Source organism: Streptopelia decaocto (genome assembly GCF_964273445.1).
Source record: "Streptopelia decaocto genome assembly, chromosome: 9".
Classification (NCBI taxonomy): domain Eukaryota; kingdom Metazoa; phylum Chordata; class Aves; order Columbiformes; family Columbidae; genus Streptopelia; species Streptopelia decaocto.
Window position 1 is genome coordinate 19,758,348 of NC_138664.1, and position 23,552 is coordinate 19,781,899.

A 23,552-nucleotide genomic window follows, 5' to 3' on the forward strand; every position below is an offset into this window, starting at 1 on the left:
CTCCACCTCCCCATCCAGCCATCACCCCCTGCTTTTTATACAGCCAAGGCCATACCAACCAGAAGTACCACCCATCTTCAGCCCTTCTCCATCTCCAATACCAAGTTTTTCCCAGTTGTCCCAGTAGCAGAAGCCATGCTCAGCCTCAGCATTCACAAAAATCCCAGGGTTAGAGCCACCTCCTTATCCAGGCTACAACAAACCCAAGACAGAACTGCTGTCATCATGTTCTCCAGTATCATCACTGATAAGGAGGAACAAACGGGACTTCTAGAACCAGGAATCCATTTAAGATAATATAGTCTGCCCTCATCCACCTGAAAACAGGAGCCATACCTTGTTTGCAGACAGTATTTTGGATTCCTTGCTGTCAGGCACAGTTTTGCAGGCCAGGCATCCACCATTCATGGAACCTCAACAGGACATTTGGAAAGTTCTCCTGCAAAGAGGCACCTTCCATCTCCAAGTGCTGTGGTCTGGGAGATGCTTTCAGGTTGCAACAGCTCTGCACATCTTTGGTTCATCGGTGGCTTCCCAAGAGCTTGTGTCCCGCCCCCCCCGCCAAGTAGATGGCTTATCTGGAGGATGGTCCATGAGGACAACCCCAACTCCCATGTGAGCAGAGCAAAGGCTGCCTGCTGTCCCTCCTCCCCACTGAGGACACAGGAAAGGACAGAAACACTTCTCTTTATTCAGGTTGAGGAGTTACAATTAGGCTCCAGGAGGGCAGCTACATTTTTCTGCACCCAAGAAACAATCCAAGAGCAGTTAAGCTCAGGACAGTGGCTGCTGTGAGCAGGGCAACTTGGACCAGCATCGGAAGCCCTTCAGCAGCACCTGGAAGAGACAAGAGCCACTTACCAGATCACCTTCAATTAAGACCTGAAGGTACAGTCAAAAAAACCCACACATACCATGTGAGGTCTTCCCTGATGGCACAAGACCGCCTGAGGAACTTCTTAATCCCTGAGCTGAATCCAGGATTAATAGTGGTCCAACTGAGACTTGAGCCTCCGCTGCCCTTGAGGACCCACCTGAGAAGATATGGACATGAACGAGTTCACAGGAGAGGTAATTCCTGCTTCAGCTGGACTGACAGAAGAGTAGCTTTACAGTAGTTTTAAACAGAAGGACATACAGACACAGTTACTAGCCCAAGGATGCTGGAGAAGAGCTGGGTTTGTCCTTAAGGCAAGATCCATTTTCTGAAGATCTTCCAGCATCTTTGGCCATCCCAACCTAGAGGGTCACCCTGCCTTGGGGGTACATTTTGGAGACCCAGAGCCCTACCTTGCTTGGAAGAGATGTCTCTCTTGGATCGTCTTGCTGGCCATCTGGCCAGAGGGTTAGTTCTCCCGGGGTATCCTCCATACAGTGGACAGCTGCCAGTCTCACAGCAGCTGCAGATGTCTCCAGTACCCTCCACAGGAGCCCACCTGAAACAGAATTACCTGTAAAGCATTTTCTCCAGGCTGGTCCCCTCCCTTCATGCACCAGTTACTCACAGGCTACTGGCTTTGTTGAAGGAACAGGCCTTGTTCAATGGATTTGGGGCTTGGTCAGCTGGTGAGACCTTCAGGTGGCAGGTGATATAGATCTGGAAGGGGAAATTAAAGCAACATCCAAGGTTAATTTAATTCATCCATGCAGAACAGCACAGCTTCTGAACACACCAAGGGTAGAAGAGTGGCCACCGCATCTCACCAAGTTTCTATTGTCTCCTGCAAACTTGAATGCATCAACTGTGAACTGCAGCGTTTCCTGCCTCAGCCTTGGAGAGATGAAGGTTGAAGTGGTGTCATCAGATCTCCCATCCACCAAGCACCTAGACAAGGGTCAGAAGTCAGGGACATCCCAGCCAGCTGCAGCAATACCACCCAGAGAGCCCCGCACCCCTTACCCGCTGAGGTCAATCAAGGCATATCGGGGAAAAGAACTCCTGTCAGGACTCAGAGTAGCAACGCAGTCATCCACAAAGAGCCTTAGAGGTACATGGTCCCCAGAAGCAACATCAGCCTGGAGATGCAGGCTTTCCCCAAGCTGGAAGCCATTGGAGAGCCTCTCAGCGCTCCAGTCATCTGGAAGGTAGATTCAAGCTTACAGGTTAATTTGGAGACCCTCCCTTACACATGGGACAGCTTAACTGAGCAGCAACCCCATGTGCCACTTCTGCAAGCTGTGATTTTAGCCCAGATTAGAGCTCTGGGCTCTCAGCATGTGACCAAGAAACACAAGGGGCTGCCAGGTCTGCACCCACCATTCATGAGACGTAGGGAGAACATCAGCTTCTCCTCTGCCGACAGGGTAGAGCGGAACGGAGCCCACGTGGGCTTGATGGCTTTGCTGCTCACGTTGCCCTTCCTAAATGCAAAAGACGGGTGTTAACAAGGATATCACCATCACCTCAGGTGCATGGGAGGAGAGACACTGCCCCCATTTGCTCACCTGGGATAGTGACACTCAATAGGAACCACAGCTGCATTGGTCCTTACAATGACTGGGTTACCAGAAGGAGTAGGTTTGTAGGACAAAATTGTTTTGTAGATCAAGGAGTCTGGGGTCATCTGGGAAGAACATTTGGGAGACTCAATAAGTCAATAAAACAAACCAGTCAACTAGAAGCTCAGCAACACCAGATACTCAGTACTGCCTGTACTGGGACACACAGGTCCCTCAGGTGTAAAGGCACAGGGTGACCTCCATACTCCCAATCCAGTCCAGACAGGATGCTGTGAAGCTTTGCATTGCCATCCCAGCCCAGAAGAACATACACTCACACAGTTGCATCTTTCTAAGTCATAAAAAGACCACAAGCCTTACTTGCTGCTGAGTGTACGCCTGAGCTAAGTCCTCAGGATGGTACCTCCCCCCATAGAACTACCTCTGCTATAGTCACACCATCAGAGATCTGCTGCAACCAGCTGAGCCCCTTCTCATGGCAGCATTGTGCCCCTTCATCCCCAACCCTGTTATCACCTTTACTAGGTCATCTCTAGGCCCAAAGATGAATTAGGCAACACAACTGCGCATTGCTCCGCAGCAGTTAAAGTGCCCCCAATAATTCTCATTTCCCCAGCCAGTGCTGGTAAAAGCCCAGGGAAGGTCCATTACCCATGCAGGGATGGAGAAGCCCCTCACCCCGGTGTCCCACCTCACCTGCAAGGTGCTGCCACACGCATGCAGCCCAACCACAAAGGTCACCACGCTCTCAGCAGTGTCCTGTGCCAGAGGCAGGCAGGCAGCCGAGCCCAAGGTCAAGTCCACAGCCTTGACAAGACGCCCCGTACCAAAGAGGTCCCTGTGCACCGTGACCACAATCTGCGCCTCCTGGCACTGCACAGCCACAGGGTGCAATGGGGCAGCAGCCTGGAGCTGGGAAATGTCCACCCATGCCCAGGGGGAGGGCTGTGAGAAGGAAGGGACACGGGGCCGGCTCCAAGAGGAGTCCCCCCGCACCCTCAAGACTGCTGAGTCCCTGTGGGGCAAACCCCACGGACTGTAAGATGCCACTTCAACCAGCACCCAGCAGAACAGAGCTGCACCCAAGCTGCCTCCAGACCCCATCCTGACCCCAGCAAAACCAGTTCACAGAGGACATGCTGCTCAGGAACCTTTTATAGCAGCACTCCCAGCAGCCCCAGCCCAGATGGGACACACCTGGGGTCCCCACCCAGCCAGGAGCAACCCAGGGCAATGGGATCCAGCTGGGACCATCCCTCCCTCTCGGGCATGGAGGGTGATTTCCCTGGAGCAGTTTGTCCCATGTCCCTCTGTCTTGCCTGTTTGGGGTAGCATCAGCTGCCATCACCTCAGTGGCCAACTAGCCACAAGCCCGTGTCCTTCTATTATATGAGATGAAGCCAATTTTGGCCACCAACGTGCCAAGGGCCCAGTCAGACTCTCACAAACGTTTATCCTCTAGTCTCCTCCACAACATCAGCATCAGCAGTTTCCCAAAATCCAGGTTCTGGAGCACCACTCGAGGTGGCACGTTCACAAATGGAGAGGAGTCTGACTGCAAAACCCACCTGGGCTCTGGCCTGTGGGTGTTGACAATCTGTCCATGCTTGATTTCATGGGTATCCGTGCTGGGTAATCGTCTATCGAGTAATGAAGGCATCATAACCAGCCTATTTGCATAGAAAGCAGAGGTACAAAAGCCGATCTTCCCATAATAGCAGCTGATAAGTGAATGGCAGGCATAATCGAGAGATTAATTGGCCCTCGTGTCTTAATTACGCTAATTGGCACAGCTGCTCGTGTGTACAGTAGGATGACTAATGGCTCTACATCGCTGAGCTGGATGAAGAGGTTGGGGTCACCCAAAGCTGCTCGTGACGGTGGCAGAGCCCAGTGAGGGACGTCCCCCGACACAGGAGCGATGCCCCCACTCACACCCGCTCTTCAACGGAGCAGCCGGACAAACCAGGAGGGTTTTTTAGCCTGAGTGGTTGTGTTTCTACCAGTGCTTTACATGGGTGTGCAGGGAAATGGGGTTTACTGGCTGAAGCATCTGTTGTGGTTGAGACAGACGAACGACATAGACCAGGTTCTTCCAGGATGAAAGTAGTAGATGCCATTTATTGCCACAAGTGCATTTTTATACAGTTTTACCAATTCATGTGTCTCTTCACTATTGATTACAAGTTACAGCAGTAACATCTCATTGGCTATTTTTGCTATCATCAATGTTACTCTTTTACTTCCTTCTCTCTCACGGGTACATCCTGAACATCTCTGGATACTCCTTCACTCCCATCTTTCTCACGGGTAGGCCTTGATATCTTCAAGGCTAATTTCTGTTCCTATTCCCTCTGTCAGGGAATCAACGGATCCACTGTAGTCCCACAAGCATCTTCCTCCTGGTTTGCTGGGATCTGCGGGGTGGGTTTGGGATGGGGTGACTGGTCATTTTTAGGGGAGACCCCAGCAAGGAGCTGGATGAACAAAGCTCCACCAAGACCAAGGGGGTGCCCAAAAACTCCTGGGGGGATCCCTGCATTGTGCATTCGCTGGTGTCTCCCCGAAGCATGAATAAATCCACACACACACACGCCATCCTCTGCTGGCATGATCTCCGTGTCCCAGTCTCACCCCTGAAATTTTTAATGAGTGATGAATAAATGATACAAGAAAAACCCCGCCGGTGGCTCGAGCTCTCTTTATTAATTCAGCAAGCAATGGGTTATCACCAAACCCAGCTCATCCCTGTGCTACATCGGTGGCTTCCACCCCACTGGGACATGCCAGCTGGGTTTGCCTGGGGAGCTCCTGCAGCCAAAAGCATCCAGGAGGATGAGAGGTGACAGTTGTGCTGCCCAGAGCCCTGTCACCCTCAAGCATCCAGGAGGATGAGAGGTGACAGTTGTGCTGCCCACATCCCTGTCACCCTCCCTGGCACTGAATGTCCAGGGGTTGACTCACCCAACCTCCTGCAAACCATCCCTACGGGGAACATCCACAGGGATGGGTGCCTGCACCCCGCGCATCTTTGCTCCCGCTCCAAAGGGAATGGGATGGAGGCAAATAAATTCAGATGTCTGGGATGAAACAGGGACGGGAGATTAAACAGTCTGAAAAAGCCTTAAAGAGTCTGAAGCCATTGGGTGGGAACCGCTTTTATTCTCGTTCGGGTGCAAAAAGAAATCAATAGGCAGCAAACAATAAAAATCATCCACCACCTCCCTTCTCTCGCGCTGCAGCTCGTGCCTTATCCATCACTGTAATCTGCATTTAATAGCCCTTTCTGTCTGCAGAGTCCTCCGAGTATAGATTTCCTCCGGGAACAAAGGACACTGGGGGACACCTTTTTGCCGCAGGGGGTTAACAGAAGCTTGGGGTCTTCTGTTAGATGGGCAAGACCGACAGCTGGGTACGTCCCATCCACGCTCCTCAGAAAGCCTTGGGTTGAGCACGACGAGTCTCACGGTGAAAATCTTGGATCCATGCTGTAGGAAGCAATATCCCAACCTCCCTTTGGGACGGGTCTTCTGAATTTTTCAGTTTTATTCACAACTTCAGCACCTGAGATGAGAAAAATCATCTCTCTGTCGGGTACGGCAAAGAACTGCACTGTCAGGGCTTTATTTGCCAGGGTGCTTCTTCACTGGCGTGTTAAATACTGTATTAATCAGGGAATGGAATACTTCTCCAGCAATATTTAAGCAACATCTCCTTACCTGAGACAGCACATGTTTCTCTAAGGCTCATTAAGCAACACCAACCTCTCTCCATCGTCCCTGAGAAAATGATGCTATCATGGCTCAGATTCCGCTTGCAAAAGCATTGCCGAGGGGTTTGTCTCATCTACTCCGAGTAATGATGGTAAAACGACATTGAAATGCCACCCCATCATAAAATGACATAGAAACATCACCCCAGTTCCCTCACCCCCATGCCAGCCCACAGAGAAATGATCCCTGCTTGGCCAGCATGGGAAATAAAAGGGAATTGGAGTTTGAAAATTGCATTCCTCATTAATTTTCCTGGCTGGAGACAACTTCTTCACGCCAGGTAGGGGTTTTTTTAAGCGATGTCACTGTTTCGTTTCAAATCTCTCTTAAATGGCTTCTGAGTCACCACGATAAATATTCCCTGTGCTTCCTTTCTGCTTCGGATCCCTTGTAACTGCTGAGGGATAAATTGCTTGAGTTACCCGGGATAAATCACGCAGGATACCCAAATCTGTAATTAAAACGTCTCTCAGCCCCACTGCTAACTCTGATTTAACAGACCAGATGCACGGGGAATAACCCGCTTGGGACTGGGCTCTGAAAAATGGGTCCCGAGAGGGAAAAACTGGCTCTGAAAGTGCTGACTCCACAATATTTCCTTAGGAATATCACGTCGCTTGGCATCCCCCATCAAAATGATTTGGGTACCGGCACCGATGGCACAAATGGAGAGTTTTTCAAGGCCTTTTCTTGCCAAAAAGGAACTTTAGAGCGTGCCAGCGCTTTGCATTGGCTCCGACTTGCCCCTGGAAAGCAAATGCAGAGAGCTGGTGCTGAGCTGGGGGGTTTCCCCATCTCACTTGTTGCGCTGGGAGGAAACCAAAGGGAAATTAAATGAAAACCGGTCACCCACAACAAATCCTGGACTCTTTGACCAATTTAAATCTTCTTTTGGTTATTGCTCCCCAAGCAGAGGTAGAAAGGGATTTTCAAAATGATTGGATGGGGAGACTCATTCTGATGCTTTCTGAAATAACCAGCCAAATGCGATTGAGTTGTTGTTTTTTCACCCGTCGAGGGTGTTTGGATGAACTCGCAGCCTCGCCTGCTCCCGGGAGGGATCAGAGCAAACACGAGCAAGCTGCCAGCTCTCCATGCCGGGCCCTTCACCATCTGTACCCCTGTTAAATCCCACTTTCGTGACTGGAAACTCACTGTTATCCAGGAGTGGGAGGAGAAGGATGGAAACCCCTCAGATCCACCCAAAGAACTGCCCCAGAAAGCTCCCAGCTGGAGGAGACATCCCCAGGGACGCCGGCACCATCTCAGGACCTTTCAACATGGACATGGGGACAACCCATCCCACCACTCACCAAGGAGCTGGAGGTGGTTAATGGCTTCATTAATCATACCTCCTGGCATGTCATTAAAAATGGCACTGGCACTTAATCCAGGCTGTAGATCAAAGCCCCAAAATGAAATCCATCTCCTCCCTAATCTGGGTTTGATACCAGCACGCTTTCCCTCGTCTCGCTGTAAGAGATATTTTTCTATCGAAATGCAGAGCCTGGCTTCATGCCCAGGGAAGGACAACTAAAAATAATCCTCCGCAGGTGACTTAGGAAGGTCCCTTCCCCATCAGACCCCACTTGCATCCCATCGATGGGATTAACCAGCCTGAATTTCTGAGCAATCTCTGACAGATGACAACGTCCCTTCAGGATTTTGCTCTTCGTTCTGCTGCTCAAGGTGTTAAAATAAAGCGGAACAGGAGGTCCTCCCCTTCACTGCAGTGGTTTTTCCCCCATGCTGGGTGAGGGATGAGGGTGGCAAAGTGTAAGGTATCATGGTAGTAACAAGGGACCAAGGGACAAACAGGGCAGGGCTGAAAGGGGGACATAAAGCTGTCACTCTGGGAATTTCAATATTTAAACTAATTACGGCTAAAGCTGCATCCCGGAGACCACGCCAAGCCCAGAAAGCAGTGTCCGAAACAACCCCCGAATTTATTTTGTCAAGGCACAAAAGTCCCCTTCAGCTTCTGGATTTTAAATAAGGACAAAAAAACAGCAGAAGAGCCGAAGGGCACAGTGGGGACTTCACCCACCGGAGCAGGATCAGGGACACGCCACCCTGGTCTAGTGGAAGGTGTCCCTACCCATGGCAGGGGGGTGGAACGAGATGTTTAAGGTCCCTTCCAACCCAAACCATTTATGATTCTATGATTCACCTGGCCAGCAGGTCACCCCCAAGCCCTGCCTTTTAACCACCCCTCAAAAAAATCCCCCAGGTTAATTTGAGGCAGGGGATACCCACCCCAGTGGGATTTTGCATTTAAGGCAAAAATCAAAGTCCAGTGGGAGCCACACTGGTGTAACATGAAAAAATAATCGTCCCCATACGTCCCTGGAGTGACACATTCATTGGGGCCAAGAGCATGGGCTCTGTCCCCCCTGTGCCTGGGCATCCCGCAGCTCCCATCCATCTTCCCAGAGCTCCGTCGGTCGCTCCCAGGGACCTCGCTGAGCCCATCACCCATCCCGAGGCCTCTGGGCTTGGAAAAGGCACCGAAGTTTGCCCTGGAAGGCACCTGGAAGGCGACTTGTTTGGCTGTGGCCACCCAGAAGCAGGCACAGAGGGTGCTCAGTTGTTCTCAGCCCCACATGGGGACGGACAGACGGACGAGGAGGAGCCTCCACCCGCGATACAGCATCCTTGAGAAGGATGCAGTGGTATTCGGGGTTCACCGGGGATAAAGAGATGCAACCTCTCTCCAGCCCCAGGGCACCCCGAAGACATGGCCGGGGAAGGTGGAGGGTGACAGGGCCTGGGATGAGGGTGGCAGCAGGTCCGTGCCCTCCCCAGGGGACCCCACTTGTCCCCAACTAGGGACATCTCAGCTGGTCCAGGGTACAAGGCGCTGCTTGGGGGTGTCCCAGCTCCCGTCAATCAATTTCTTGCTCGTTATCTGAGGAGAGAAAAAAAAAAGACCAAATAAAAATTGGCAAAGGCATTAAAAAGAATAATAATTCACAAGTTAATGAGTTAATATGGTCACCGGCAGCTCTGGGCTCTCCTTGCCCTGGAAAACTGGGATCCCCACTCCCAGGGCCTTAGGCAAATACAACCAGGCACATGTAGGGGTGTTTTTATCCCTCCATCCATCCTCCTGGCTAGAAAACACCCCCACAGGCAGCAAACTCTGGGAAATGTTATTATTCAAGCTTCGTTTCTGCTGCAGAAGTGGTTGAGGAGCAAGCGGGAGACGTCTTGCACGCGAGGTTAAGCAAACAGGCTGCATCGGGGATGAAAAGCCGAGGGGCTGGGAAGCCAAGCACGGTCTGCAGCGGCTGGCGAGGGGGAGATAAGGGCAAAGAGGGGAAAAAAAAGAGAGGAAAAGTGGAGCAGGTTGATGCTGTGCTAACCGAGTGAAGGGAAAGGGAGAAAAGGCTTTTAAAAACCCATCGGGGTGGCAGGAGGGGGAAATTGCATTGCAGAGAAAACAGGGCTGTTAATAAAAGAGGAAGGGAGGGTTAAATTAGCAGCAATTCACTGGCAGCAGAGGCCAAGCCTCTGCCTTTAATAAGAAAGGAAATAAATTAAAAAGATTTTGATCTTGGGAGGAGGATGAGTCGGGGAGGAGCAGGGCTGACCAGGCACCGGGCTGGGATGGGTGATGGGCTGTTGGCCACACTGAGGTTGGGAGAAGATAACGAAAGAAATAGGAGCTTTGACTAATTCTCATGAATTTCCACCAGTAATTTGGTGCTGGGCTGCTGGTGGGGAATTCTGCATGGGGAGGGATGAAGCTCATGCCTCCCTCTCCGCAAGGCAAGGATGGACCCCAGCAATTCCCCTTCCCTTTGCAAAGTGATGGCAAACCTCAAAACCAGACCCAAATTCCTCGCAATGCCCCGGGTTGGGCGCTCACCGTCTTTGCTCTCCTTGCTCTTCAGCGGCTGCAGAGCTGCAAAAAGCAAACCAGCATACAGTCAGTCCCCACCATGTGGGACGGGGGGAAGCAAGGAAACACCTCCCAGCCCCATTTTGGGGAATACACCTCAGCTGCACCCACCAATTTCCATCTCAAACCAACCCCCAGTCCTGAAATCTCCCCGGCAGCAGAGCTGGCATCCCAAGCAGGCTTGCTCTTGCAGACAGAAGCAATCACTACACATATAATTAACCTGTTTAACGACACCAGAGCACTACGAGTGCTTTTTATTACAAGATAGCGTGGCTTATCATGGAGCTGCCAGCCTGAGGGGTGCATGGCAGAGCAGGGAACACACACAGGGGGGCTGAGCATCACTGGAGGGTGCAAAGCACATGAGTGTTTGCTGGCGTTGGAAACAGTGGCACGAACATACACTATAAGGCATATATATAATAATAATATTAATAACAAGTATATAATGAGCATCATTCACCCACCTGTCTTGGACTGTTCCCCCTCTCCGATCTGCTCCTCTGTCCCTGCAAAAGAGCAAGCCGGACCATGTGAAGCATCTGCCGGGCTTCACCCCACCCTGAACCCCGTTTTCCCAGGTTTGATGGGTGTCCCTTAGACTACCACCATCACCATCACTGCACATCCTGGGCTTTGCCCGGCACCAGGCGCTGCCGAGCCGCTGGTGATGCTCGGAGAGGAGGCGACTGGTACCCACGTGCACCCAGCACCCCGTGGAGGGTATTTCCCCCATCTCAAGGCTGTGCAGGGTCCCTGCCTGATTTCTGGCTGACCCAGAGCCACAGCAAAAGGTTATTGCTGAGGGCGTGCAGCTGTCAGTGCAAAACATCGCAGGCTGGGAGCCGCGTCCTGATGCTAAAGGACTGAGGTCAGCTGGCCCGGGGCCATGGCTGAGCTTCACAGCGCTGCAGATCCCCTGGCCGAGGAGAAAATACTCTGTTGCAGAGGGAAAAAAATACATATATACATATATTTTTATATATATATATCCTGAAGATGGTTCTCTGCAATCTGTCAGGGGAAAACCCTCTTGGACCCCACCGCTGGGGACACCCCACAGCCAGATATTGCACCCCCCAGCAGAGAAAAGGGGAGCGAAGGGGGAGCCCGCGGGGAGGGAGGCGGCGGGTCCAGGCCCCGCAGCACGATGCTGGCAGGGAAAGGCTTTGGCAGGAGGTGGCGAGAGAAAACAAACAGGGGAACGTCAGCAAAGCTGCTCCTGCAGCCATTTTTAAAGCAGCAAAGCCTCCCCTTTTAGTGCAAGTATCCCTCCATAATAAAAATATAAATTAAAAAAAAAAGGAATTAAAAAAGCAAACAGGAAAAGGATGCGGAAAACAAGAGCATGGAGCATCTCATGTTATTTCCACGTGTCAAAGCATGTGGCATTTCCACGGTGGCACCTTCTCAGAGGAGATGCTCCGCATACCTCCAGGTGTGGGTACCACAGAGGATGCTCGGAGCAGGAAGATGAAAGTGGGAAGATACACTGGGTGGCAGGAAAAACAGGTATATGTTTGAAAAAGCCACCTGGAGTGAGGTGTGCAACCAGCACGCAGCCACCCTCAGCAGCTCCAAGCATCCCTTCAGCCTCTAAAAGATGCCCCCACCAAGAAAAACCCGTGCCAGGTAAAATTTGCCTTGTCTCCCCCATCCATCACCCCCTGCAAACCCCACCCCTTTTAGGGGGGAAAGTAATCGCAACATTACCTGCGTTTTCCTCCTCTTCCTCGCAGCTCTCACGGATTTTCTTCTGGCACACGTACGCCAGGACGATGAGCAGCCCCAGGACGCAGATGGCGAGTGCCACTGTCACCCAGAGAGCCACGGTGGGGAAGCGGGGGTGTTGGCCTGGCAGGGAGGGGGGAAGAGAAATACCAGCATGGTGAGCATCACTACTGGACTTAATATCGTTCTTCTTCAAATAAAACCTTGCCCCAAACCCTGCCCCTCCACAGACGTCACCCCAAGGCTCAGCATTTGCCCGCACAAAAGCTCCCCCTCTGCTCCCAACTAGCAGCATCCATGGGAGTTTTCCTGCAAGAGTTTGATGCATCCAGCCAAAAAGTTTATGCTCCACCAGGGACCCACCTTCCCAATCCAGTAAGTGCAATACCAAGGGCAATTAAACGCTAATTAATGTTCCCGGGGAGAGCACAAGGTTATAAAGAGCTCCAGGAGGGCAGTGGGAGGAGCTCCAAGTGAAGGCACAAGGCTGAAGGTACTTGAACTCCTCCAACTTGGGTTTCTGAAGTAGGATTGTCACAGCTGAGATGGAGAGCCCCAAATGGAGAGCATCCCATGGCCACGTGCCAAGGAGAAGACAACTACCATGCCCTGTGCTGGGTTTCTGCGGTGGTTTCAACTTGGATGAGGCAACCAGCAAAACCAGAGACTAAGAACTAAAAATGTTAGTTCTAGCTGGGACGCCAGCATGGAGTGACAGGGAGGACAGCACAACCCTTGTAGGTCCATGGGGAGAGATGTAGAGCAGGGATATGGGGCAGCAACCTCCTGGGTGGTTCTGGGTCACATTAGGGACCCTGGTACCATCACGGTCACCTTCTTGAGACAAAGCCCATCCCATCCTTCCCCCAACTTGGGCCCTCGCTGGCTCACCCGTGATGGTGACGGAGGCACGGGTCTCCTCCTGCAGCACCGGGTTTCGCACCAGGCAGAAGTAGGTGCTGCTGGGCTCCACCAGCACCTGGAGGACACTTTGCACATCAAAGAGACCTTCCTCGTTGGCCACCTGGGACGTGGTGATGTTTTCCGTGATGTTGCTGCCCTGGCCATCTTGCCAGAGGACACTCGCCTGGGGGTAGCCACGAGAAGCGTGGCAAGTCACAGCCACAAGGTCTCCTGGCTTCAAGTCCTTGTTGGGCTCCAGGTACACACTGGGCTTGGAGTACGGAGCTGCAAAGGAGAGGACAGTCAGGATGAGGCAATGGAGAAGAACAAAGAAGCAGGATCTGGAGTAAACCAAGAGGCTGAGCAAGCCCTAGGACTGACTCTAAGAAGATCAACAAGCTGAAGCCTCCTCAGTTTTCATTCATGTATGGCCATGCTTCCAGGTGGATGGCACAGGAGGGAGCACCTCCCCCTGTCAGCAATATTTTGGGGAGATGAAGCTGGTTGGTCTCTACGAGAGACCTGACTTCATGGGGAGACCACAGCAAGGGTGGAGAGAGAAAGAGGCTCCACAGAGGAGCAAAGCATGATGAAGAACCCTTCTCTGTGCGGGAGACATAGAGGGACACCCCAATTCTCCATCTCTCACCTGCCACCTGCAACGTCACGGCCGCGCTACTGGAATCCCGGACAAAGCAGGTGAAGCTGCCTTCATCTGAGACCTCCACACGCCGGAGGAGCAACGAGACATTGCCCTGGGCCAGCTGGTCATAGAAGAGGGCCGTACGGTTGGCGTAGTCCCCGCCCTGGTCTAGCAGCTGGTCCCGGCCACCAGAGAAGCTGTGGACCAAGCGCTTGGTGTCCGTCAGCTGCCAGATGAGAGTCAAGTCATCAAGGCTGAAGTTGGCGTCGGGGGAGAAGGAGCAGTCCAGGGTGGCATCTTGGCCAAAAAGAGCCACCACAGGCTCATCTGGGACCTGGACCTCCATGGCACCTGGAGGACAGTGGCGAGGGCAAAAGCACATGTTGGTGAGACCTTAGAGGATCTGCTTCCTTAATTCTCCATCCATTTAACATCTAAGCAAATCGAGGGATGCCCACGGGAGGGACCTGTGGGCAGGTGGCATCTCAGGACCCTTCCTAGCACCTACTCCCAGCCAAGCCCACAAACCTGAGGCATCGCTGCCTTCAGCTGCGGCCACGGGCACCCAAACCTGCACCCCCCAGGACACACAGCCCATGTGGGAGAGAAGGTCGGTGGGTGACAGCAGTGGGGACACAATCCCATGTCCCCAGGACGAGGCAGCTCTGGGCAGGCAGGCGCTAGATGGCACCAGTGCTCCAGCACGATGCCAACTGGTGTGCCACAGCAAGATGCCAACCGCATCCCAGCGCCACGGCACAATGCCAACCGCATCCCAGCGCCACGGCACGATGCCAACCATGTCCCTGAGTCACGGTGGGACGCCAACCCTGCCATTGTGCCAGGGATCAGTACCAACCGTGCCAGGGCTGCTGGTCGCTTCACGCTCAGAGCTGGTCCCATTGGCAGCAAGTGGTGATATCACCCAAAACAGACCCTGGGCACCAGCAGCGCTTTGTTCACCAATTCCTCCCAATCCCAAAAGGAGGAGGAAAAGGGGAAAAAACTGACCTCAGACCAAGGATTTGCTTAATATTCTGGCTTTAACAGAACAGAGCAAAGCTGTTACCTGCAGAAAATACCTCCTTGAGGATGAGGGCAACAATGAGACATTAAATTTTAAACAAGAGCCCGAGTGGGGAGGATGAGGAGCCACAGGAAGGAGCTGGGCTGCAGAAGACCTGCCACGGATCTCAGACAGGCAGGAGGAGAGTCCTCGGGCAGCCTCCCTGGCTCTTGGCAGACTCGAGAGCCTCACATCTCCCCCTGGCTAATAATAAATGCCAGCACATTTTAGGAACGTCACCCACTCTGGCCGGAATCGCTGCTGAGCATGCCAAAAGGCTCCTGTCCCCACACCCCTCCCAGGCTGAGGTGCTGCAACCTGAGGGGCCAGCACATGGGGACAGACCCAGGTAAGTAAGAAATTTTCAGAATTGGGTCCTCCCCTGCCTTTGTCATTCAGCTTTAGCACACAGGAGATGATGTCCTGTGCTATGAGGGTGGCCCATGTACAGCAGAAGCCATCACACCTATGGGGTGATGCTCTGGGCATCTGGAGGACCACAAAAACAGGAGAAACACCTTGTGGGTGCTGCCACCAGCTCAAAGGTCGCTTTCTCAGGATGAACATTCAGGACGTCTCCTTTGGGCTTGTGACACACAGACAACGCCAACCCCAAACCCTCTCCAGCCCCACTCACCTGCCAGGCCGAGCGCCAGCACTCCCAGGGCAAGCAGCGGGCAGAGCATCCTCGGCACAAGCAAAGCCGGGGTAAGGAAGCAGACGCAAGTGCAGCCCCGGGTGTCCTTCTCAAAGGGAAATTTCTCTCTTGTGGTAAATGCCTTGAGCTAGGAAAGAAACAAGAAGGAAACACTGAGATGGTGCTGGGGAGCAGAGACAGAGAGCGAGAGGGCAGGAGAGCCACATGCCAACCAGAGCCCCCACCCTGTCATAAAACGCAGGAGGGGCTTCGCCTCCAGCCCGGTACCGGCCCAGGGAGCGGTGCAGCCCCTGCACTGGGCAGCCGAGGGACCCAGAGGCAAATCTTGTGCCGGAGGCGTTGGCCAGTGCCCCGGGGAAGCCACGTGAGCCTCTTCCCCTCCTCACTGCTTCTCCTCCCCTTTTGTTTCTCTCTTTCTCAGCTTTTCCCCGCAGCTTTTGGCTGTTACATCCCCATCCTCCAAGAGGAAGCAGCTCTCTCCCAGTGTCCAAAACGGCTAAAAAACAAACATAAGAGATTTGCAGATTCCTGGCTCCACGAGAGGCTCAAGGACTGTGAGGTTCAGCCCTGCTTGCAGTGAGAAAGTCTCTGGCATGAGGTTGCCCCAAAAAATGGGGAATAAAACCAGAGCGTCTCGGAGCTGGGTGTGGGGAGAGGCAAGGGCAAGCTGCCCGGCACCGCTGGCTACCGTGGCTCGCTTCCCGAGCATCCCTCCCCAGCCGTGCCAAGAACTCGCCGAGCCCCTCGTGACCCGCGTTCCTCCCTCGCAGCATAAACGAGCTCCAGATATCGCAGCCCGCGTCACTGCTGCCGTGTCCCATCTCTCTCCCAGCACACCTCAGAGCCCCGCTGCTCCGCCTGGAGCCTTTAGCACTGATGATTTTTGGTGTAATAGTCGTATTTGCAATTAATCAGCGTTGTGACACCGGTTTCCCTGGGTGCAGCGGGAACAACCTCAGCCATTGGCACCTTCCTCCTTAAACCCTCTTTAATCATGGAAATGGGCAGCCCCGAAGCTCTGCTCAGGTCCCAGAGGGGAAACTGAGGCACAGCTCTGCCCCAAATGCTCTGGGATAGCATCTCCTCTCCTTCCCTCCTGAGCATGAGGCTCCTTTAGGCAAATTAGATTATCCAGCTTTTTTTCTGAACCCATATCCCTGACTCTCACCCATTCCCAAGCCGATGAGCCCGGAGGAAGCCAAACGCCAGCAGCCGGGAAGGGAGGGAGCTGCAGGGTGGTGGGACATCGCTCGGCTGCCCAGGCCAGGGACACGGTTACTCATCTCCCTTGGAGCTCTTTCCTTTTCCTGGTGATACTAAAATAAATTCTATTTTATAGTTTTCACGACCTGCCGGACCATCTCAGAGGTGTCACAGGAAGGGGACACCCTGGTCCCCAACTTTCTTTCCGCAGTTGGGAGCCAGAGGGGGTTTTCTTTGCCTTTCGGTGGGTGTCTCGCCTTTCCGTGACCCAGTTTCCCCATCTCTGTGATCTGAGCCTGGCCAAAAGATGGGCTCTGCCCTGGACCTCAGCTTTCATCCTAAGTCACGATACAATGAACCCCACAAACATGTCCCTTGGAAAAGGGACGCCCTCGTGCATAGCAAATCAGGAGAGCTGAACCCTCCCTAAACCCAAGAAATAATTAAAACCCGTTACAAAGCATCCGAAAACCACTACCGAGCCAGGCAAGCAACACCCGCACCACGTGTGCCGTTTGTTGCAGTGGGACCTCGGGGACCATACGTCACCTGTTCTCCTCTTTAATATTTACTATGGTGCAGCCAAAACTCTGCTGTTTTTTTTTTTATAATACCCAGATTACCAGCTGCCAAATTATCACCCTCAGATAGGTGCAGATGTAAAGAAAACATCTGCTGGTCCAGGGACAAGTCCTCACCCACCGGTGCGGGTCGGTCCCGACTTTTGTGGGTGCCTGGGCTGAGCCCCCGGCTTTGCTCCGCTCTTGCCCAGGGTTTGTGCCAGTGAAAAGCTCGGCTCTGCTCTAGGCCATTTTTAGTCCCTGCTTAACTTCTCGGTGTGCAGCAGAAGCTCAAAGCAGGACCCTGTGGGGATGGGGGCCACGACAAAGGAGGAATGGAAGGATGGGGTGAAACCCCCAAATCCCGGGCGGGGATTTGGGGTGCGATATGTGGCGGTGGGAAGGAAGTGACATGGAAAACGGGCACAATCGCTTGTTTTTTTTGTCCCGCGCGTGGGGTGGAGTTTAGTTCTATACATTAAATATGGCATTTTCAATTGGATGGCTCCATAAGCACCCGGGGACGCTGCCGTCGCTGCATCCACACGGTGGGGACACCGCCTGCCCTCCCGAGAGCTCCCCGCACCCCCCAGGGGATCCCCGCACCCCCCCGGCACCGGATCCCGGTGGGAGCCTCATTCATTTCGCCCTCCCGGAACAACGCCCCGGGGGCTCGAACCCGTGACCCACGGGAGCGGAACCGGGAGCGGCGGGTCCGTGTCCGTCCCGCTCTCCCCCCCGCCCCCCCCCACCGCCCCGCCGGGCGCGCGCACTTACCGGGCAGGCGGCGCGGGACGGGCGGGAGCGCGCGCTCCGCCGACGGGCGGGGCTGGTCCCGGGGCGGCGGCCACGGCCCTGATTGGCTGCGGCCGCTTCCGGCCGGGTCCCGCCGGCGGAGGAGGAGCCGCGACCGGGAAGGACCGGGGGTGGCGGGGAGTGGAGTGCGGGGGAGCAGGGAGCACCGAGCGGGAGATTGGGGGCACCAAGTCAGGGATTTGGGGTGCACAGACATGGGGAGTTGGGGACACCGAGCCCAGGGATTGGGGTGCACAGAGATAGGGAGTTGGGGGCACCAAGCCAAGGGGTTGCAGTGCACCAAGATGGGGGGCACCGAGCCAGGGGATTGGGGTGCACAGAGTTGGGGGACTGGCGACCACTGAGCCAGAGGAACTGGGGTGCATGGGGCCAGGGGGTTGGGGGACACTGAGGCAGAAGGAGTGGGGTGCATGGGTCTGGGGCTTTGAGGAGCACCAAGCCAGGAGATTGGGGTATATGGAGCCAAAGGGTTGGGGTGCACAGAGCTAAGGGATTGGGGAGCACCAAGCCAGGGGAGTGAGGTGCGCAGGGCTTGGGGGGTAGACATGGAGCCTGGGGACTGGCATTCACAGAGCTCGAGGATTTGGAGGGCACAGAGCTGGGAAAACAGAGCATATGGAGCCAGGGGGGTTGGGGTGCTTGGAGCAGACCCAGGGCATTGGGGTGCACAGAGCCGGGGGTCAGGCTTTACAGAGCCAGGGAGCCAGAGTGCACTGAGCCAGGGGATGTTGGGGTGCACAGAGCCGGAATGTGAAGCCCTCAAAGCTGGGAGATTCAGACATGCAGACCCAAGGAACTGGGGTGCACAGAGCAAGTAGACTGGAGCGCTCGTACCTGGGGGTCTTGGGGTGCGCAGAGCTGGGGCTTTGGAGCCTTCCAAGTCAGGGCACTGGGGTGCACGGAGCTGGGCTGTGGTGAGGCAGGAGGGCTGAGCCACCTCGGCTGGGGAGAACAAAAGGCAGCTGGAGTTTCCCCTGCGGAGACGAGGCCACTTCCTGGGGAAAAAACTGGCTAATGCTTGACCCACAGCAGCTGCCCAGAGGCACCAAAAACCACACACTGTGCTTGGTAGAAAATGCTGCTGGGGGCTAGAGGGGGACCCCCTAAATAGCTGTGAACTGCAGTGCTGGAAGGGGACGCCCAGGACTTCAGATGCATGAGGCATCAGGGCAGCCTCCCTCCTGCATCAACCACCCAAAGGGACCACAGTTCCCTTGGAAAACACATCTCAGCACCTTTGGGGGTTTGGTTTTCTGGGGGCACAGGCTGGCTGGGTGCTGGGGGGACACCACCATCGCTCCCATAACCCATGGGGTCAACTTTAGGCTGGGGCAGGGTCACGGCACTGAGCTCCCTCCCACAGTCTTGCACACAATGTCTCCTTTTATACAGCCCCGGGCAGGCGGCACCCAGCACCACTCCCAGACACGCACGGAGGGGCCTCATCAGGATTGAGACTGGGAAAGGGAGCACAGCGGGAAAGGAGGAAGAGGAGGAGGAAGGCAGGAGGCAGGCTCTTTGCAAGGGTGACTTTTCAGCAGCCCACACACACACCAGATGTTTCCCCAAAGGAAGCAGCTTCTTGTTTTCAAATCTGTTTTTCACAGAGGGTCTCTCAGCGCCAGAAGCTCTCGCCGTGTCCCCAAGGCTCTGGTGGCAGTGGCTGTGCCCCACAGCCAGGTCCCTGCGTGGGAGGTTTGGGTCTTTCACAGAGCAAAGGAAGCTCCTCACCCCTTTGATTACAGAGAAAAGCTGGAACAACCAAACCTGGAAAGCTTAAAATGAAAAGGCAAACAAAAATAACCTGAAACACACTATATTTAAAACCAATTCTTTTCCCCTTGCGTGCAAGGAAGGATTTTGCAGCGAAAGACCTGAATGCCTTGACCCAGGCACCACAGGTGACAGCAGCAAGAATGAGAAAAGATGAAGCCAATAAACTTCAGAAGCCTGTGACTAAATTGGGAGCCCTGTGCTTGATTCACAGATGCACCCTGTGAATCAAGAGGATTTTCCGTGCCCAGCTGTATGTGCGGAGCAGCTGTGTGATCCCAGCTCCAGCTAAGGACCACCTGCAGACCAAACTTGAGCCATCTCATGTTGGCACACTGTCCCCATCCTTTATTGGGGGCTGATGGTTGGATCTTCTCCATCAGACCCCAATGCTGCAGCAGGAAGATGGTGTGGGTTGCAGGGACCTTTTTGCATGAGATTATTCCCGCTCCAAGGAGCAATAGGTCCATGGGCATCTCCAGCATCAAAGCTCAGCAACCCAAAAATGCAGGTGGAACCCAAGTGTTTCACAAAGACTCCCCAAAAGAGACACAGGGGCTTCACACCATCACAGCTTCATGGCTTTGTCCCTTCTCCCAACAGTTCATGTGATAAAAGCAGCATCACCACTTTGATATCTTAACTGTAAGTGCAACTCAGCTTCTGTTAGTCTTTGAAGATGCAAAAGTGAGCATCTGAGCACCAGGAGCTTTCTTAGTGTTAAATACAAACACACACAAAAAAAGTAAAAACTAAGAAGCTTGGAAACAAACGCAGATTTTTCAACATCAAAACTAGCTAAAAATTAAAACCCATGCTGCTTGCAAGTCTGCTCATAATTAACAATGAAAGGGCTTCCAGGGAGGAATTTAAATAGTAGATGTTCTCCATCCCAAATGATTATTTTTGGCTAATTTTCCTTCCTCAAACCCTGCAGTACCCAAGATATGCGCATAAGAAATGTGCATAATAATGAAGCTGACGAAAAAAATATACAGAAAGACAAAGAAAAAGGCTACAATTTGCAAGTTTAATTTCATGCTCAGCCAGAATTTGATCAATGAGAGGATGGATGGAGGCGCTGGGGCAAATGTGGAGCCTCCCGACAAGGTGTCCACAGCATGCAGATCAGCTCCGTGCATCCCAGGGAGGCTTGTATGGCTGCTTCTCCTTCCCATTAACCCCATGGATATACTGCACAGCACCAGCAGTTTCCAGCTGCTAAAGTTGGAGAAATCACACATGCAGTGCCCAGGAGGATCTCCTGGATTTCCTTCCAGCACAGGGTAGTATGCACATGTCATCTTCAGAATCTCTCTGGTAAAAGGCGGGGGAGCGGAGGGTAAATCCCACCTTGGCCACGTGCAGATTTCCATCCCCCAAAAGCTGCCAAGATCATCCATTTTGGAGCACTTTGGAACCGAACACCAGCTGGATCCACACGGCAGCTACTCCACTGCAGAATCCTTGGACGTACGGAAAGAGGCTCCTGTTCCTCTCGCTGCCACCTCAAATGAATGCATGGAACATTGCAATGGCAAAAGGCAAAGGATGTGGAGGAGCAGGAATGTGGTTTTGAGGCTGCTTTGAACCAAAAAGGCAGAGCACCAAGCCAGTCCCAGGACAAGACACACCACGACACTAACGTGGGCTCCTGAGCCTTTTTTGATGAGGCTGCATCTGGAAAACCTCAATCCTGCTCACTCAGGAGGAACAGAGCTCAAAGCGCTTTGGATGTGGCTGTCCCGAGACACAGGGTTGGGGCTGGGGACAGCGAGTCACTCACCACCACCCAAGCGCAGATGTTTGAGGTCTGCACATGTGACAGGAGGCCGCTTTGGCGCCAGCTCAGCATTTTTTGCAGCACACAAAGGTCATTCATAAGCAGAGAGCCCAGCGATGGGCTCCAGATGCAGAACCACCCCGGTGGGATGCTGGCAAAAATGAGTTCTCAGATGTGGGTGCAGACCTGGCCAAGCCCTGATCCCACACCTGGGTGGTACCCACATACACACCAGCCCTTTCCCTCTCCTTCCCAAGCACAGGCCCAGCAGATCCCCCCACCAGGAGATGCTCAAACTGGGGGCTCAGAGCCTTCATCTGTCCTTCAGTTCAAAACAGCTGCTGCAAATCATTCCACCCTAAATTTAGGGGGGCTTTATCTGTCCTAAAATCTGGACGGAATCTAGGATGGCAATAGTTGAAGTGCTAGAGGTCTGGGTTGCTAGTGCTGGTGCTCCCACAACTGCAAGATGAACCAATCATGCTGATTTTTATTTGGAAATTGAACAAATGATTGGGATCAGCAGCCCAAATTCACACCGGGGTGCCCCGGTGCGAGGGAAGGGGTGGGAACATGCACTGGGGAGCGGAGATGGGGCCAACACTGCAACAACCTTTACTTAGTTTTGCCTAAACTGTTGTGAAGTTGCCTTGAGGGTCCGCAAGGGGTAATGAGAGAGGGTGAGCACAGGGTTACCTCATGACATGGGGGTCTGCACCCCCACAAAATGCTTTCAGAAGCCCATGTGAGGAGAGCCCTGCCAACAGTCAGCCAAACCCACGCAGCCTTCCCAGTCACAGCCACAAGGGTATTTATTGTTCAAGTCATAGTACATTTGCAGCAGCGGTGGAAGCGATCCTTGCACTTAGACCTCACCTCTGCTCTGCCGGGCACAGCTCAGGACACATCCTCGGTGGGACTGGCCATTCCCCAGAGCAGAGCTGGAGCACGTCAAGAGGTTTTTTTGCCCAGATCTGGTTTCTAGGAATGTCTTTGGGGTGTTGAGTGCACATCCATGTCATTCTCCGCCTCCTCGCTTCACGCAGGGGCTCTCAGGAGCAGGAAGGTGAAGCTGCCCTGTCTGCAGCGGTTTCCCTGCAACCTGCCTCACAGCAGACACTGCAGGGTGAAAAGGCTCCTCTTTGTTTCAGCTGCATTGCTTTTGAGGCACACAGGGGTGAAGAGCAAGCTGCTAGGCTGAGCTGCACACCAGGCCCTTGGAGAGGACTTCCCCTCCTCCAGACATGGAAAATGAGGCTTTTTTCCTCCTCTTCCTCCCCCCCACTTTGTTTCCACATCCCCCAGTCCTTCCGCCCAGCCTTGCTGCTATGAGCATCTACAGTATGAAGCAGCTTTCCTGCACCCACCTCAGCTCTCCAACAAGCCAACTGGACTAAGGGAGGCTGGGACTCAGCAAACAGCCAGCAAGGACAACATAAAGGAAAAAAGGGGATTTATTTTCCCAAATCTAAGACACATGAGAGCTGATCCCCAAAGGCATCGCTCCTCTGTGCATCCAGGCATCACCAGAGCCTTCATCTGTCCCCACAATATCCTCCGCTATTCCAGAGCCACCCTTGTAGTGGGGTCATCGGGGTCTGTCCCTCCTCATCCTGCTCCAGCCAGGCCGTGGGTGCCAGCCTGGACGGGGGCAGGCAGGAGCATTGCAGCTGCCAAACCCAAGGTCAGAGAAACGCCTCAAATCCAGCGCTGACAGCTTCGCAAAAGGCATGTCCCTGTCCTCCAAGGGCCTGTGACACTGGACAGCGCAGCTCTGGTCCTGCCTGGTCACTTTAACGTAGACTGAGCTGGAGGTGGGGGCAGAAATGGGAAGCTGCAGAGCCCACCCTAATATGGGGTGAAGGTCCCATAGTGCTGGCAGCTCCCTCCCAAATTTCACATTGCAGAAGCAAGAGGAAATTCACAGCAGGGATGTCCATGCTTTTCCCCCCTTACCTGATGGCTGCTCCCATTAAACCCCACAGCCTTCATTGCTTTGACACCAACAACCAGATGCAGCTTCCCAAACACCATCCCCAGCAAGCCCATTTACCTGTTGTCCCCAGACCCATCATTGTGGGCTCTGTCTCCTGAACACACCAGACAAATTGCCCATTCACAGAAAAAGCAGACAGGAGAGCAGGGTTTTCTGGTTTAGTTATAAAGCATGTCCTGCATTTTGATCTCCCAGGAAATTAATTCCATTCAGAGCAGGCTAGCTATCTGTAAATATTAGTAAGGTATTTTCTTATCAGAGAATCTCTGCAAGATTAGTT

General features: G+C 53.5%; 2 protein-coding genes across 4 annotated transcripts; both read right to left on the reverse strand.

Moving 5' to 3' along the window:
• Positions 1-871: 871 nt before the first annotated feature.
• On the reverse strand, positions 872-4,120 carry LOC309443832 (zona pellucida sperm-binding protein 3-like; the record flags this gene model as incomplete). The annotated part of the gene is made up of 9 exons (XM_082061105.1): positions 872-882; positions 1,291-1,436; positions 1,506-1,597; positions 1,705-1,825; positions 1,901-2,078; positions 2,258-2,361; positions 2,446-2,564; positions 3,157-3,475; positions 3,906-4,120. 9 exons carry the CDS (start codon positions 4,118-4,120, stop codon positions 872-874), a joined length of 1,305 nt encoding a protein of 434 aa, XP_081917231.1.
• A 4,045-nt stretch (positions 4,121-8,165) lies between these two features.
• CD276 (CD276 molecule) lies at positions 8,166-18,677 on the reverse strand. 3 transcript variants are annotated; one of them, XM_082060866.1, is made up of 8 exons: positions 18,555-18,677; positions 15,121-15,268; positions 13,424-13,768; positions 12,763-13,059; positions 11,854-11,994; positions 10,608-10,649; positions 10,105-10,140; positions 8,166-9,141 (listed from the first exon to the last, which is right to left on the reverse strand). In XM_082060866.1, exons 2-8 carry the CDS (start codon positions 15,167-15,169, stop codon positions 9,119-9,121), a joined length of 933 nt encoding a protein of 310 aa, XP_081916992.1. In that variant the 5' UTR covers positions 15,170-15,268; positions 18,555-18,677; the 3' UTR covers positions 8,166-9,118. The 3 variants fall into 3 exon arrangements, with proteins under 3 accessions (XP_081916992.1, XP_081916991.1, XP_081916993.1); XM_082060865.1 differs by lacking the exon at positions 18,555-18,677 and adding an exon at positions 17,682-17,747; XM_082060867.1 differs by lacking the exon at positions 18,555-18,677 and adding an exon at positions 15,366-15,583.
• Positions 18,678-23,552: the final 4,875 nt, after the last annotated feature.

Excerpts from the sequence above, each read along its gene's own strand:
- CD276 (XM_082060866.1), bottom strand. The coding sequence starts at position 15,169 with ATGCTCTGCCCGCTGCTTGCCCTGGGAGTGCTGGCGCTCGGCCTGGCA. Across the intron at positions 13,769-15,120 it reads GCTGGCGCTCGGCCTGGCAG|GTGCCATGGAGGTCCAGGTC; the intron begins GTGAGTGGGGCT and ends ACTGTCCTCCAG. Across the intron at positions 10,650-11,853 it reads GGAAGAGGAGGAAAACGCAG|GGACAGAGGAGCAGATCGGA; the intron begins GTAATGTTGCGA and ends GCTCTTTTGCAG.